Genomic DNA, 17,697 nt, shown 5'->3' with positions numbered 1-17,697 from the left:
TGGTTTTAGACGGTATTGTGCCATTCTAACTTTTAATATTATGATCAAGTAACGTTCCGAAAAATAAAATCAAATCTCTCAGGATCGCTATAGATTTTGTTATATAATTTTAATTCATTTACAATGTATTCTGCTTAGAGTAAAAAGAGTTTGATTTTGCGTGCCAAATTTTAGATGAATTTTGCATGTTTGGCGGCATGGAATACATTAATTACCGCACAATAAAATGGTCCTTCCAACATACAATGTAACACTACTTGAACATCATTAGATTATAATTGAAAATTACTTCGTTCATTGACGACGGCTATAAACTCTCTACTCGGATCCATTGCTGCTGTTGCTCATTGCAACCGCAGCAAATGGCTCTGATAGTCACTGGCAACTCGTGTGATTTATGTACCTAGGTTGTATTCGATAGCGTGACTAGCCTACATTTTGTCACCTGTCACATCTAGATCTACACCCGTCTCTACACTTGTCATCAACTATTGAAAAAAAAACTAAAGTAATTAGTGTCGATGTTAATCACCCGATAATTCTCTATTGCACGCCCCTTGCTCGTTTTACTTTTCCATTTTTTTCATGTAATATGTTTTATACACGGTTCTGATGATTAGAATCGCTGTAAACAGTGCTCCAGTTAGTAGTGTTTTCTGGTCCAGGAATTTCTGAACCTGCACCGTCGCGTTCTACCGTTGTTTCGCACGCCTCCAAGCCGGGGTCATCACTCCGTTCATGTATGGGGACAGTAATTTCCATCGGCAGTTGCTGAATCTGTTGCTGATTTTGAGACAATTTAATCACATTCGACAAAATCATATTTTTTATCATCAAATTATGTCAGTACAGCTCAGCGAAAGTCATATTATGCATTTCCTCTAGAGCCTGGCTGGAGGACATGTCGCCGTCGCTGCTGTTGGTGTTGCTCGGGTTGGCGCTACTATGATGATGGTGGTGATGCAGACTGGCGGTCGTGATCGATGGCAATCCACCCAGAGGCTGACCGGCATTCACCAGCCCTCCGTCCTGTCTCATCACATTTCGACGCCACTTGGCACGAGCGTTTTGAAACCAAACCTTAAAGCAGGAAATAAAATATTTTTATTACTCTTCAATATCGTTGGTGTAAATTAACGATTCGGAAGCACCCACCTGCAGTACCCGCTTGGAAAGCCCCGTCTTCTGCGCAAGCTGTTTTAAATCCTTAGCATCCGGGTTCTGGTTCACGGCAAAGTAGGACTTCATCGTCCTCAGTTGGTGGTGCTTGAAGGAAGTACGCATCCGTTTGGTCCGACAATTTGGCGTTAATGTGCCACCGGAACCCGGTGATTGGCTTCCGTCGTATGAGGACAAATCCAGATTGCTAACACTTAGCTCTTTGTGGAGGAGATCTGAAACGGCAATAGAGCGCAGTGCGTGCTTATTACGGAACTGTGGAAACAATTTGGTATGCAAAAACGGGAGAATCAATGCTCGGCGCTAACTGCAGAATGTATGCGCATTGTGCTAGCCGTTTTCCGACCGGAAAGTGCGAAGAAAGCGTTTATTTGCGCTACACTCTTTCGCATTATGTCGAGCATATTTCAAGTATGCATGTACCTAACTAATTACATATTGCAGTAGTTTTTAAAAGTCGGTCTTTCAGCGGGGTCGTCGTCGGCTGGCAGTATCCGTGTGCGATCGATTTACAGTATAGCTTCGCATGTTAATATTTGTTTTAATTGTTGTATTTAAATGCTTTCTAGGAGAACATCCATTGTTTTCGCAGTTTCGTTCGGTACTCTTACAAAATAATGAGTGTTCTCGAAGTTGTTGCCTGCACTGATTAGCTCGTTATATGTAAAACCGTGCCTGTCAATAATTTGCATTATTACCGTTTTTCTTATGCATTCATCGACAATAAGCCGAAACATTATTCCGAGCAAGCGAACGTTTCATTATGTATGGGGACTGCGAATCAGTTAGCTTAATTTCCATCGATAGGATACAACCATCGGATATTCAAATACTACAAATTTAAACCTAGACAAATTAAGCTTTCCTTCGACTATAAAAGTAAATAAGTAGCCATTTTCTCGACCAACAACTGAGTTAACCGACGTGCCATGAATGGCGTCGTCAGTTGTTAATTTATTCATACTCATTTGAGTGATACTCAATAAAAATCCTAACAGATCGTAATTTTTGCACGATCTTATATTAAAATCTACATTTATTTGCATTCAAGTCTACGACCAGTCGTTTGCTGCGACCTAAAAACCAGCCTCCTCATTACTTTGCTGCACTGGCTGCTACCACGGCATCAGATCATTCAAATGAAATAGCCTAGTTAGGAATTGGTAAATGTTTACTACCGTACATTGGCGTAATTGACGTCTAACTATGGGGAGGGCAGCAGAAGGCATATGTTGTAGAGAAAGATAGAGAAATGTTTCTAAGAGGGTCAACTTAGTTCAAGAATGAGCTAAATCCCCCTCCTAGTTCCGCTAATGATTGTGTTTTTTTTTGTCTTTTGTACTAACTCGATAGTGTGCTACCATCATTCACCTTTATTTAATCGCACAGCTTAATGTTTCTTATAATTTTTAGATGACCGAATAGGCTCTAAAAACTAATAATGTATACAATAAGAAGCAATGTAAATAGTTGGAATATTACGTGAAACTAGGTAGCTGGCGTTCGGTGAAATTTTTGCTTTTGTGGATTTCTTTTTTTATTTTGTATTGCGATCAATTGGTGTTTGTGTGTTTTTTTCTAAGCTAATTGCATCCTTACTTTAATATATGCCACAAAGAGTAAAGACATAAAATTCATGTTTAAAAGTGGAAGCATTTCTTTTGCACAGATGCTCTTCGGTTAGTTTAAAAGAGCAATGATAACGAAAATGTCTATGTTGATGTGCAATTTACGTAGCAGTAATAGTAATTGTATTCAATGAGCGGAAAGTAACCCATGCTAGCCGAATGAATGAACTGTCTTGATTTGGATTGTAACCCTAGAACTAGATATTTCATTCAAAAGTTCTAAACACTCAAGTGAGAGGCTGGATGCCAGTTAACAATGACTACGTTGGCTAAATTGCTTTTACCATTGCAAAAAAAATTATTCTCGAATAGAGAACTCCTGGAATAAAAAACTACAAGGTATACAGCCCTAAGGGTTGTACGAAAGGGTGACGTAGGACTATATCAGATCATTAGATCAAAGACTAATGTAAATTGCATTTCTAGCATATGTAAGTTTATAAAAGAATCTGTGTGTGCCATTGTTTAATTGAATGTTTAAAAGAGAAGAGCGAAATATTCAGAGTCAATTCTTCATTTAATGCAATGGTGGCTTTGAAAATACGTGAACGTGGGTTCATAAGTACAACGCCTGCAACTATTGAGACAGAAATTTCTTTTAAACATCACTTGTGTGCATCATAAAGGCTGAAATATTAATGAATAACCAGCCCACCGATTATTGTATTAAATATGATTATGCGTAGCTTGACATGTTTCAATAATCTTTGTAAAAAATTTGTATATAATTTGTATGAAAGTCCTCCCTCCTAAAGAGGGGAGGGGTTTCCATTCACCATAGAAAAAATTCTTGCCTTCTGATACCCCACATGCCAAATTTGGTTCCATTTGCTTGATCAGTTCTCGAGTTTGGAGCAAACTTGTGTTTCATTTGTATAGGAGCCCCGTCTCTTACGCCCTCCATAGAATTGCTCTCTTACCCCCTTTATAAAATTGCTTATCATTTTATAAATCCAACGACATATAAATTGTTCAGTTTCGTTCAGTAGTTTAGTAGTTATTAGCATTTGAAATCTTTCAGTCAAGCGTTACACTTCTATTTTCGTTTTCACTAAGTGCTACCCAGTCCCAATATAGTAAACAAAGACGTAGTCCTACGTCAAATTTGAATGTTGAACAGAAACTGATTTTTTATTCGAGGTGAAATGGGTTTTATATATCAAACAAATCTTATGACAAAATTCGGAGCACAACACCAATTGAAAAACCCGATGTAATCCACCCAGTGGTGAAAGGCACCTTTGTTATACTATTTTATATGTCACTTGATAGGGGCATTTCCAGCTCAAATATTATTTTTGATTTGTATTTGAATTTGTAATTTTTATAAAACTGACAGAGTCAAATTCCCTACGCATCACTTTGAACTAAATTCTTATACATATAAACTATTTCTTAAGCCCAACCGTTCTCAAGTTAGTCAGATGTGAAATCTAGAAATTATCTATTACAGTCAACTCATGCAAAGTATCCGATAGCCGTATAAGTGAACTTCACGGATTTGAACCAAATTTTTCCAGATTGTTCATTTTAGGTCAGAATGTACATCCTTTTAAAAGGAAAGCCCCTTTTGACAAACCTTTTTATTTACATTTACTTATAGATAAACATGAAGATATTAGGTTTAGAAAGAAACTATTTTCACATTTTCACATTCCAATTCCAATCGAAAATAGTCGAGTAAAAAATGGCTTCTTGAGCTGGAATTGATCGTAGAGAAATCGACACGTCTTCGGAACGTAACGTTTGTTAACGCTGTACTAGTTATCATCCATATGTACCCTAGCGATAAACAACATATCCTGCCCATCGTATCCGTCCAGCTTGAGCCACCTTCTGGATGCTGGGTTCGCCATAGAGCTGTGCGAGTTCATGGTTCATGCTCCGCCTCCATACTCCGTTCTCCTGTACGCCGCTGAAGATCGCTCTTAGCACTCGTCGTTCGAAAACTCGCAGGTCCTCCTAGAGTGTTGCCCATGTTTCATGCCCGTAGAGAACAACCGGTCTAATAAGCGTCTTGTACAGGGTGCACTTTGTACGGGGACTTAGTCTGCTCGACCGCAATTGCTTATGGAGCCCATAGTAAGCACGACTTCCGCTGATAATAAGCCTCCGAATCTCACGGCTGGTATCATTGTCCACCGTTACCAGTGACCCAAGGTAGACAAATTCATCTACTACCTCAAACTCATCGCCGTCGATCAATATACTACATGTACTTTGTTTTAGACGTATTTACCTTTAACCCAATCTTTTCTCCTTCGAGCTTTAGTCTGGTGTACTGTTCAGCCACCGCCACAGATGTTCTGCCGATAATATCCATGTCATCGGCAAAGCAGACGAATTGACTAGATTTGAGGAATATCGAGTCCCGCGTGTTGATATCCGATCGCTTCATAACACCTTGTAGCGCTATGTTGCACAGCAGGCATGAAAGATCATCACCTTGACGAAGCCCTCTGTGTGATTCAAATGAATTTGACAATCCACCCGAAGTCCTAACACAGCACTGTGTATCATCCATCGTAGATTTAATCAGTTTGATGAGCTTCCTGGGGAAGCTGTTCTCGTTCATGATTTTTCTTAGCTCTTTCCGGTCGATGGTATCATATGCGACTTTGAAGTCAACGATCAAATGATGCGTGGAAACTGTATTCACGGTCCTTTTAGAGGATTTGCCGCAGTGTAAATATTTGATCCGTTGTAGACCGACTTTCGACGAAACCGGCTTGATAAGTTCCCACAAATCTAGTCGCAATTGGTGACAGTCAGCGGAAAATGATTTGGGACAGCACTTTATAGGCGGCATTGAGAACGGTGGTCGCTCGATAGTTTTCACAGTCCAACTTGTCGACTTGTCGGGCAAATAATCCCATCTTTTCACTCCACCGGTAGCTGTTCCGAATCCCAAATTCTAACAATTAGTCGGTGTAGACAAACGGTCAGCTTTTCTGGTCCCATTTTAATGAGGTCCGCTCCGATACCATCTTTTCCTGCTGGCTTGTTGTTCTTTAGCTGCATGATGGCCTCCTTAACTTCGCCTACCGTTGAGGCTGGTGCCTCTTCCCTGTTTGTTGCATCGTCGAAATCGCTTTCTCCGCCGCCATAGTTCTCCGCCGCCATGGTTCTCCGCCAGGGCGCCATTCAGGTGTTCGTTGAAGTGCTACTTTCACCTATCGGTCACCTCACGATCGTCCGTCAAAATACTGCCAGTCTAATCCCGACACATTTCGGCTCGCGGCACAAAGCCTTTGCAGGATCCGTTCAGTTTCTGATAAAATTTTTGCGTTTCCTGAGAACGATGCAGCCGCTCCAACTCTACATATTCCTGCTCTTCCAGGTAGCGCTTTTTCTCCCGAAAGGTTTGGTTTCGCTGCATCTTCTTCTGTTTGTGTTCCACGTTCCACGTTCTGTCGTGTGGCACTGCGCATCTTGGCCGCCCGCGCAGCGTTCTCCTCATCCATCACCCTCCTACATTCATCGTCAAACCAATCGTTCCGCTGATTCCGGACCACATACCCGATGGAGCTCTCCGCTACACTGCTGATGGCTGTTTTGATAGTGTTCCAATAGTCCTCGAGAGGCGCTTCGTCCAGCTCGTCCTCTTCCGGTAGCGCAGCTTCCAGTGAATGCGCGTAGTTTGCGGCGACGTCTGGCTGCTTCAGCCGCGCGAGATCTAACCGAGGCTGGTGTCGGTACCGAATGTTGTTCACAACGGAGAGTCTTGGGCGCATCTTAACCATCACTAGGTAGTGGTCCGAGTCAACGTTAGCGCTTCGATAGGATCTGACGTCGATAATGTCTGAGAAGTGCCGACTGTCGATCAAAACGTGGTCGATCTGTGATTCTGTCTGATTTGGTGACCTCCAGGATTCTGTCCTGGAAAAAGGTACTACGTACGGCCATATTCTTGGAGGCGGCAAAGTCGATAAGTCTTAGACCCGTTTCATTGGTCCGCTGGTGTGCACTGAACCTTCCAATCACCGGTTTGTATTCCTCCTTCTGGTCGACCTGAGCATTGAAATCCCCGATGACGATCTTAATATCATGTTTTGGGCAGCGGTCGTATTCACTCTCCAACTGCGCGTAGAATTCATCCTTGTCGTCATCGGTACTTCTGAGGTGAGGACTGTGTACGTTGATGATGCTTATATTGAAGAATCGGCCCTTGATTTTCAACCTGCACATTCGAGGATTGATTGGCCACCACCCAATCACCCGTTTCCGCATCTCGCCCATCACTATGAAAGCTGTACCCAGCTCGTGTGTGTTGCTGCAGCTCTGGTAGATGGTATGTCCATCTGTGAACGTACGTACCATTGAGCTCTTCCAGTACACCCCCTGCAGCGCTACGACGTCGAACTTGCGGCTCTTCAATACGTCCAAGAGCACTCGAGTGCTTACTTGGAAGTTGAGAGATCGGCAGTTCCACGTCACGAGTTTCCAATCCATAGTCCTTTTTCATCGCGTGTGTCTATTCTGATTGTTCCAGTAAGAATTTCCTTGTTCTTCGTTCCGTGCTGTAGTATTATCCTAGTGACGGTTTGCAAAGCCTGCTACACCAACCCCCTGTTTCACCGGATGGCCAACGAAGCTCGAAAGAGCCTTCTTTTCCTGTCAGCATACGACCTTGGCTTCCACCGGGGTTGGTTACCCGATCTCCACCAAAGTTGCTCGTATCCCGGCTGGTACCATGAGGAGGTAGGAATAGGAGTTGCTGAATAAGAGGCTATGAACCAATGTAGGGTCTATTTTATGCCTACACGTGCACAAGGCACCGGCGGTACGCATTATTCAGCCGTTTACCAGCCAAAATATCCCATAGAAGAATTAATAAATTTTAGCTGTTAACAATGGTTTACAGCACTTGCGCTTAAAATGTTATCGTGCATATTGACATGATAGGTGGATAAAATCAACGCGTCATCGAAATTATGCAATTTTTGAAAACTGGTCGTTTTAACTAAATAAATGTATTCAGTAAGTCAATTTTAATTTCTAGCAAAATCAATTTATCTGCCTCCTGTGACAGGAAAACCGAGTGATGATAACTTTCTTTCTTACTTGTTTTTGATAAATTTTTCTTCGCGAGTTAAAACAGAATACTAGAATATGGCAATATGGCCTTGGATAAAAAAATGATTCCGGTGTTGAACTCTAATATTCTTCATAATATCAGCAATAAATCTGATTGGTCATGGTGTTACCGTTTTAATAGTTCTATATAACTAACAGATTTATTACGGTTGGACAAGTAACCGTAATAAAATCAATTTCGATTGGTACGCCGTATTCTATTGATACGCCACACTTATGGTAAGTTTATAAGAGACGTGGTTCAGCCACATAGTTTTATCGTGGTTATATACGCAACCACAATAAATTTGCTTTATTAACAGTTTTATTATGGTTTTCTAGCTAGCTACAAGTGTATTTTGACGCGTATCCTCTTGGTATTGCGTGATACCATAATCAAACCAGAGGTAATGATTAATACCACAATAGAACTTCAAGTAAAACCAAGTGGCTTCAGAGTTGTTACTTGGGTTGAGCTAATTTTTGGATTAGGGCCGAGAATTTTTGTTTCAAAATAGCTATTGTATGTTTTAAAACTTTAATCTTTTACCTCGAGAATATTACAATATCGCACCATATATTTTAACACAAAGATTACAAAATATAATTATTATTTTGTGCCTCTAACCTGGAATTATTAATATTATGTTTAAAAATCCTTAAGTTAGCTATTAGGTTCTACGACGTGCTTTATAACGCTGATGTAGTGTGAGGTAGTGAAAATGCTTTATTTACGATCGCAATCAATGTCATATCTCTTCAATCAATAATTCAATACCGGCATCAAACTGTCACGCACAGTTTGTTGTGTATCGTTTTGGCATCATTCTTTTATTACGCACGATTCAACACTTTTGCTGCTGTCACTTTCCCTCGGAACGTGCATATTGTAAATCATCCATTTGTGGTCGGTTAATTAGTTTCAGTTTGGGAGTAAAACCGCGGGAGAGCTGCCGTGGCCGATGATGTCGTACGAATTTTCGACCGTTATCGCATATGACCAATCTGACCGCGACCAGTTTATGTTGGTACGTCCTAGAGGAGGTCTCACAGGGTAATGTCCCGCACCGGTTTTGCTGACAGCTGCTGCTGTTGTTGCAATGAAAAAGAAAAGCACAAGCCGAAATTCTCAAGGGATGCAATCAGTGCGAGATTTATTACAATTTTCACTGTTGGTATTTCAATCACGTCGTCGAAAAAATGATGGCCGCCAGCCATGGTTCGTGTTGCCGTCACATTCTTGCCTCCTGTTGTAGCTCGAAGTCTCGAAGGGGGTGCATGGCACACGGTGGCAGTAAGCCACTGAACTTTGCCTGTAGTATGCGGTGGCAGTTTTGAAACCCACGATTTACGGACACGAGAGCTGGACCACCAGCGTGTAATTTCGCTGCCTTCGCTGTTGATCGATCCGTGCGGTCCTTTGGGGCAATGAAGCTGACCAACTTTGGCAAATAAAGTGGTAGGTCATTCAGGGACAATTAGATGTACACAAATTCCATCGTTGACAGGTCCCACGAGGTGCCAGAAATAGGATCCATATGGATAACAATAATTTATAGATAGAACTAAGGACAACATATCAATACCTGCTACTAGTGGGTTTTACATAAATGGATCACAGGAAGTATTCATTAAGGAATATTTTCTGTTTGGCATTTTGATCTGTGGAAAGTCGTGCAATATGTTATACTTATTACTGAACAAATGAACTGGCTTATTAGACATAAGCAAAATGTTGACATAATGATAATGTTTTGTAGATTTTGCTTATTTTGCAAAATTTCAAGTATCCTTTCCTGTGCTTGAATGTGTATAAATGTTTTCAATTTTCTTACATTGAGTTATTTTTGTTTACATCATCGGCACTTACATAATCAAATTTGCTAATTTCTAATAGCAAAACAACCGAATTTAACACAATGAATCATTTTTAGCTGCAGTGCAGCAAAGTAGGATGTGTGATCGATTGAAAAATAAACTCAACAAACAATTTGTTCAAACTAAAAATCATTGACAAGTAGTCCCTTTGTTCCCGTTGTGCCCTTTAACCAAGTGTTAGTTCCTTTCAGAACCCATTGGTACTCTCTTTTGTGTATGGCTGAACACTTTTCCACGACCCCTGTTTTATGTTCTTTTATGCAAAACGTAAACACTCTACGTCGTCACCATAGCCAACGTTTATAAGTGCATCTTCTGTTTGATGCTGACGCTTTTGTTTTCCGCACGTTGCTGGCAGGAGAAAGCCAAAGGATGCACAAGCGTCGCATCGGCTACTCGTGTAGGTTGCTAAGATAGGCAGGCAGCAACCGTCTCCCGGTACCTGCATGGCGTGCAATGTTTATAGCCGTCGTCGGCTAAACAGCATCCACTCATGAATGTGTCAAGAAGGGAACGCAAGGGATAGTACCGTCGCACAACGTGAAGCGTCTTATCTGGAGGACATTATCAGCAAAAGTCACGTAAGTAATATGTTTTTCGCACAGCTACAAAAACGGCAGATATTGTTGTACTCTCCCTACGAAAAAAAACCTACCGAAGGGACGGCCAATCGTTCCCACAGTTAGGGTGGATCAAATTTTTTAGTCAATGCTCTCCTTATTGATCCGTGCTGGGACCTAAGTGGATTTTCTTAGCGAAAATAGTCTAACGGGAAATGCTGCGCTAACAATTGTAATGGGATTATCTAATATTGTTATTAAGTGTTCAATAACACGCACGATAGAAATAAAATTTAAATTCAGACCAGACCAAGGTGAGTTAAAATACCTCTCTTGACTAACATTGGACCAGACCCCCCAGATCTGGTAGATCTAACATTACAAAATGTCTGAAATAAGTAAAGGTTTTTTCCGGGATCTGTCTTAAGTTGGAATTCTCAAACAGTCTGCATACCCGACTTGTCACCTTCGTAACGTCCGGTTAATGAATACCTGCAGTTTTTGCGTTTTCTCCGCTGAGACGCGCCACGTTTAACAGGCATACAGCAGTACGGATTTAACGTTTGAGTTAAAGATTCGGGTATTCGTACGTAGAGTGATCTGGTTTAAGCGCCAAATGTTTCGCAGACCTGCAAAGGCATCCCTGGTCTTCCTGATCCGTGTGGCTATATCAGTCTTGGTATCACCATCGGGCGTTGTTTGGCTACCAAGATATTGAAAGGTGTCTACCTGCTCAACTTGTTGTCCCGCTACTGTGAAGTTGGTGGAATTGTCAGTGTTCACTACCATAGACTTAGTTTTCGCTACATTGACTGTGAGACCTGCTGCCTGGGAGTTCTCGTAGACTAACTTGCTCTGCATATCGTTTCGGCGTTGTGCAAGCAAGACAATGCCGTCGACTAGGTCGAGATCATTTAGCTGCTCCGTCGTTAGAGGATTCCAAGGCAATCCTCGATTTGGTCTGTCAATTGCTTCAACTAATATCTCATCCATAACGATGAGAAACAGAAGCGGTGATAAAATGCAGCCCTGTCTCACGCCACCAGTCACCATTATGGGGTCGGACAAGACGCCGTCGTGCCAAACCTTGCACGAGAACGCCTCGTACTGAGCCTCGATGAAATGGACTAGCTTATCTGGAACTCCTCTACGCCTAAGTGCGCCCCAGATGTTTTCGTGGTTGAGTCGGTCGAACGCCTTTTCGAAGTCAACGAACACCGGCAGAAGAGAGTCCTGGAATTCGTTGATCTACTCCAATACAAAGCGGAGCGTTGTGATATGGTCTAAACATGATCGGCCAGCACGGAATCCAGCTTGCTGCCGCCGGAGAGTGGCGTCGATCTTCTCCTGAATCCGGTTGAGGATTAGCTTACAGAGTACTTTGAGAGTAATACAGAGCAACGTGATGCAACGCCAGTTACCGCATTCAGTTAGGTCTCCTTTCTTAGGGACTTTGACTAATATGCCCTGCATCCAGTCCACTATTGGCGGCGGCGGTTTCTCCTTGTTCGGCTAGGGAGTTAGTCCAGGCTCTCTTGTCCCGCCTACAAGCACGTTTAACAGCCCTCTCCAGTTCCGCGTATCGTTGACGGGCAGCTGTCATAGGCTATCTGGTCCGCGCTCGCTCAATGCCGGCTTTCGCCTCTCTCCGCTCGTCGATCTTCCTCGAAGTTTTATCCGAAATCCACTCCCTCCGCTCGCTGCGCGCTCTGCCAAGGATTTCATCACTGGTCGTGATGAAGGCGTTCTTGATGCCGGTCCAGTGCTACTCGACGGTTCCGACGAGGAAAGCGTACAAACGAAAATTACGTTTGCGATAATCGATACGTTACAACAATCACATTTATTGGACACAATTAGTGACACCTTGTTAATTCGGCACCATTCGTCCAGGTTTCTAGATTCTGTTCACTGTATAGTACATTTTCAAGTCTTCAACATGTGATAACATTAAACATTTGAGGATCATGTTCACGGTTTATTGTACAATAGAAATAGGAACGGTCCCAAATAACTGCCTTGGGGAACGCCTAAGGTAACTGTGAAAGGCGATGAAGCGTATTCACCGATTTTGATAGCCATAGTTCTGCTGGTGAGCTAGGAGCGAAGTCAAGCGAGCAGATTGTCGTGAATGCCCAATTTGTAGTATTTGGATATGGCTATCTCAAGGTTTATACGACCGAAGGCTACAGAAAGTCGGTATATCTGGTGTCAACTTGATAAGCTTCTTGAATTGCACGGATGATGAACGATGTGAATGTTGGTTGTAGTCGAGCGCTATGGCATAAATCCTTGCTGGTCAAGAGTTTTATAGTGTGAGTAGCCTTGCATTAATTTTTCCAGAAAGATTAGTTCAAATAGTTTAGAAATAGCACGTAAGAGAGCTATGCCACGGTAATTAGCAAAAGTTCGCCTGCACCGCTTTTTGAGCACAGGGAAAACACAAGAATTTTTTCAGCACTTGGGAAAAATCCGGTCGTTAGAGATATATTGAAAACTTTAGCAAAGAGAAATGCAAGGGTACTTATAAAGCGTTTCAGGACTATGGAAGGTATACCATCTGGGTCGCATCCAGTTGAGGATTTCAAATGTTTTCCAGCATCGCTAGTAACGTTAAACCAGAAATTAGAAACTGCTAAGCAAAGAACGTTACTTGTTACTAGTTTCTTATAAAAATGATAGCAAATTTTCTTAGCATATTCACAGGTGAATTACCGATGGATCTAGAGGGGTAATCCGTCTCCTGCTGCTCTTCAGAAAAAAAGAAAAAAAGGAAAAATGAGACAAAAGGAGGAAAAACTGCAAAGAGCACAAAGGAAAACGTGAAAACAACTGGATAAACTGGTTGGGAAAAGAGGCAAAGTACGCGAGAGAAAGGAAAAAAACTGGCATGAAAAAATGAAAACGTTAGAAAAAATGTGTGACAGAATGGGAAGGAAACGGAACATTGAAAAAGAAAAAAATGTGGAAGAGAAAAACTGTACAGAAAAAAAGCGGAACAAAAAAGAAAAAAAACTGTACAGAAAAAGAAAATAAACGGACAGAAAAAGAAAAACGGGACAAAAAAGGAGAAAAGGTACACAACAGAAACGCGAACGGGACAAAAAAAGTGGAAGAAAAAAATGAAAACAGAAGACAAAAGGGATAAAAGGGAAAAAGAGGGAAAGCAGCACATAATAAGATGATGAACGGAACAGACAAAAACGAAAAAGGGATAGAAAAGGAGTTGAAAGATGACAGAGGTCGAAATACGGGACCGAAAACAAGAATAAAGACAAATAAAGACGGGAAAAAAACTAAACAGGAAAAGTGAAAATATGGGCCAGAAAACGAGAAAAAACGGAAGAAAAAAAAACAAAAACGGTACAGAAAAGAGAAACTCAAGAGGAAAATTAGAGGACAGAAATGAAAGGAGCGAAAAAAACTGGTCGTAAATAACAGAACAGAGAAAGAGAAAGCAGCGTGCAGAAAAAAGGAAAAAACGATACAGAAAATAAGGTGAAACTAGACAACTAGATGGAAGCGGGATAAAAAAGAAAACAAAACCTGACAGAAAAGGTGGGAAAACGAGACAAGAAAGGGAAGATGAAGAAGATAGAATAACGGGGGAAAAGGAAGAGGAGTGAAATAAAATAAAAAAATATATAAAAATATATTTAAGGAGAAAGATGGAAAACGGAACAGGAAAATGGGATACAAGTGAACAACAGGAAAATGGACCAAAGAAAAAGGTAAAACGAAAAAAGACGAAAACAGGAGATAAATAAGGAAAGATGGAGAGAACAGAGAAAAACGAAGCTAAAAACATAATAAAAAGACAGAAAGATACGAAAATAAACACTAGAAACAAAAAATAAAAACAAAAAGTGAAGAGAAGACTGAAAACGGGAAATAAACAACAAAAGACGAGTAAAAAGCATGATGAAAATAAGGACTGAAAAGGAGAAAAACGAGAACAGGAAACGAAAAAAAAACAGAAATAGTAATAATACGAGACAGAAGGAAGGAAAACTAGAAAAAAAGTGGGAAACCAGATGGAAAGTGAGAGCGAAAACTAAGAAAACTATATAGAAAAAGAGCAAAAAACGGAACGAAAAATGGAAAAATAGGACTGCAAAATTGAAAAGGCAGAACAGAGAAGAGGTAAACGATGTGAGAGAATAAGACTAAAAATGTTAATATTAATTTGAAGTAAGACTTCCTGTCTAAATTAGTCTCCATGTTCGGTTTGAAGTAAAATTTCGAACAACGATTTTCAATTCCGATTTTAAGTCCAATTTTAAGTCAAATCTAATTCCATTGTTAAATGCAATTTTAAGCAATAATTTGAATTCCAATTTTAAGTTCGACTTCGATCTTAATTTGAAATCAAATTCCAAATCTAATTCAATTCCATTTTCAAATAAAGTTTTAAATCCAATTTCAAATAAAAGCTCCAAACTACGTTTTAGGTCCGATTTAATGTCTAATGCCAAGTTAAACTTCTAGTCCAAATGTAATTCTAATTTAGAATCCAAATTTAAGTCCAATTAAGTCAATTTCCAGTTCAATTTGTAGTAAATCTTCAAACCAAAATTAATCAAAACCCCTCCGCCCCCCCAACCTTTCCACTCTTTCCCTTCCATTGAAAATTTTTTTCATTTCCCGTACCGTCCCTTCATCAATTGTAGAACCCCCGTTTCAAAAAATATTAATAAAATGATCTACCTCAAAACTTTTCTGTGGATAACTCACATACTTTATTTGAATGTTGTAACAAATCTGATTTTAAAAATTAACTGGGTAGAGCCTTGACATAAAAAACCATAATAAATTAGACTATTTCTTACCTGGTGCTCGGGCAGATAATTATTTTCGTATCAAAATCAAAATTAGAGTTTCTCTTGACTTGCATGAAAAATAGTAATTAGATTGATCGTATCGTTTTCTAGGTTGCCGTTAATAAATTAGGTATTAGAATACCTAACATAACAGGTGGCGGTAATATAGTTGATAAAACTTTCGGGTACCAACCGAAAGAACGTAGGTGCGAACCCCACCTGCCACGATCTCGATATATTTTTGGTCTATATCGAAATTTTTCAGTTTACTCAATTAATCATTCTTCGCATTACCCAGATAACACAAGATGTATTCAAAGCGAAGTGTGCAATAAATTGTTTTGTAGTCGTGCGTGTCGTCATATACAACTCATGGCTGTGAATTATATAGCAGTATAGTTGATTGTAACATTTAGTTATATCTTGATTGCATATTGAGGAGTATTAAGTTGCGTGTTGCAAAAACTGTTGTATAGAATGCAAGATAGAATTACAAATGATTATCAAAATTTTTGCACGTGTATTGCCTCCACTTTGGTACTTATATGTTCTTATGTGGCGTGAAATATAACTTTTTCGTGCGGATATGATTTCGTATCTCTCAGTTGCAACCTAGATATACAAACCAAATTGTTTGCTGGGTAGACGCTTTCTCCCTTTTCAAAAACAAAAATTTTATTTTATATACACTTTGTAGGCCCTCTTTTTTCAGAGGATTGGAAACAAGATCTAAGCTGAACTCACCTAATCTCAAAGGCGTCCCTGCGTCCAGTGCGTCATGCTGCGGAGGCGGCTGATTTTGCTGCTGCTGCTGCTGCGAATCTAGCAGCTGCGGTGTAGGCTTTCGCTTTCGAGGTCGTCCCTTTTGGGAATGCTGCTGGGGCTGAATGGGCTGATGTCCGCCGGGGTAAAACTGTGGTGAAATTGTTTCTGGTTCACTGGTTGGTGTGGTTTAAGGAAATGGCAAGTGCGGTGTGTTGTGTTAGCGAGATTTGAAGAACGATAATTGTACGATCAGAGAGCAGGAGTGGGGGAACCAATATTATATACAATTCAGGAAGGATTTTTTCAAATTGTTCTATGGTTGCGAGCAATTTCTTACCTCAGAACATCGGTATCGTAGTGTTCTCCGCAGAAAATGCGTCCTTCTCGAATGCCGGCGGTGTCACCGCCTCTCAGTAGTTGGCCACATATCGCGCAGGAGAAACAGTTCACGTGAAAAATCAAATCTTTGGCTCGCATCACCAGTTCGGATGCGCTGATACCTGATCCACAACGAGCACAGCGACGGGATGAAAAGTGCCTGACAATGAGAAAGACAAACTCTGTGTCACAATCAATGCCAACTCGCTGAAAATAATTCAAAACAATATTTCTTGTCATATCAGACTTTAAGAGCAGACTTGTTGCAAACATTGCATTCTATTCAACGGAGCATTCATCCGGTCAACAAATGCTCACCATTTTCCAGCAGTTGATGTATACGATGCTTGCATCCTGGTGCAGAACACAGCTCGTTAGTTAAGATGTAACCTCACAACATACAATTAATAGTGCATTAAAATTCCTGGAATCGAACAAATCCTTTCCTTGCCAAACAAGGTTCGTTTCGATCATTGCTCTTTCTACCGTTAGATCCAATCGCTCCAAGTCGATCCTCTCGAGGCCAACCGAACATGGTGACGAACCGTCGTCAAAAGTCGGAACCCCCACCCATCCGTTGATGTATATTCATGCATCTGACATTTCATCGCTGTTTCCAGCTTCAGTTTTCCAGGGAAGTAGCTGCCCCATTGTAGTCGATGGACCAGCTTTTTTGCAAACAATGAAATCATGCATAGAAAGCAGACATGAACACATGATATGTTGGTTGCTTCATCAGAAGACGGCTTTCGGAAGGCTCACGTGCGAACTGCGACTCTATATGGGATAAAGGTGCCACCCTCCGTCCGGTCGCGTCTCCGTTTTGCTTCCAGTTTGGGTCAGACGGTGGCTAACTGAAATGGTCGCTGCTCACAACCAATACGGTTGAAGGCATATACGTATCCCTTCAGCCCCAAAACAGAGGCGGCAGAGCCCACCACGTTGTTCCACCGGTAGTTTGCCTCGTAAACTACCCATCCGACCTAGGGGAGAAGCGCGCGGGGATACCACGATGCGGATTAAAAATAAAGACAGAATCGTACATTTTCAACTGATGATGCTCTTGTGTCTGAAGGATGCTAATTCCAGGGATGCCATTTTCGTTTTAAAAAATTAAATTCTACCAAATTTATTGTTAATAACTTGGTGAGTAATATGCGATGAATGTCCGAATATTGAATGGAAAACTGTTAAAATAAAAGATAAGATAAATAAACATTTGAACTTAAATACGTTCGAAACCATTTCCGTTCGTTCAAGAGGCTGCTTGAATTGCTGCCAACACCAATCGAGCTGCTTTGGCGAACGGAAGCAGACGTGCCGAGCGAGAGTCGTTACCAGCACGAGTGCGCGATGAAAACGTTTTGTTTTCAACAGCCCCAGCAGAGATGAATCTTTTCCTCTCCGACCGGT

The 17,697-nt window shown here is 41.0% G+C and overlaps 1 protein-coding gene across 1 annotated transcript in view; it reads right to left on the bottom strand.

Annotated features, from left to right (window-relative positions):
- Positions 1-843: 843 nt before the first annotated feature.
- Positions 844-17,697, bottom strand: part of LOC128742959 (LIM/homeobox protein Lhx9-like) — a 30,188-nt gene continuing 13,334 nt past the window's right edge. The window contains exons 3-6 of the mRNA XM_053839459.1: positions 16,244-16,444; positions 15,886-16,079; positions 1,156-1,394; positions 844-1,080 (exon numbers count right to left, since the gene is read on the bottom strand). Of these exons, the coding sequence (XP_053695434.1) occupies positions 844-1,080; positions 1,156-1,394; positions 15,886-16,079; positions 16,244-16,444 (871 nt within the window). The remainder of the gene's footprint in view (positions 1,081-1,155; positions 1,395-15,885; positions 16,080-16,243; positions 16,445-17,697) is intronic.

Source organism: Sabethes cyaneus, chromosome 3, assembly GCF_943734655.1.
Source record: "Sabethes cyaneus chromosome 3, idSabCyanKW18_F2, whole genome shotgun sequence".
Classification (NCBI taxonomy): domain Eukaryota; kingdom Metazoa; phylum Arthropoda; class Insecta; order Diptera; family Culicidae; genus Sabethes; species Sabethes cyaneus.
Note: the sequence above shows the minus strand (reverse complement) of the source record. Positions and strands in the feature narration are given on the sequence as shown.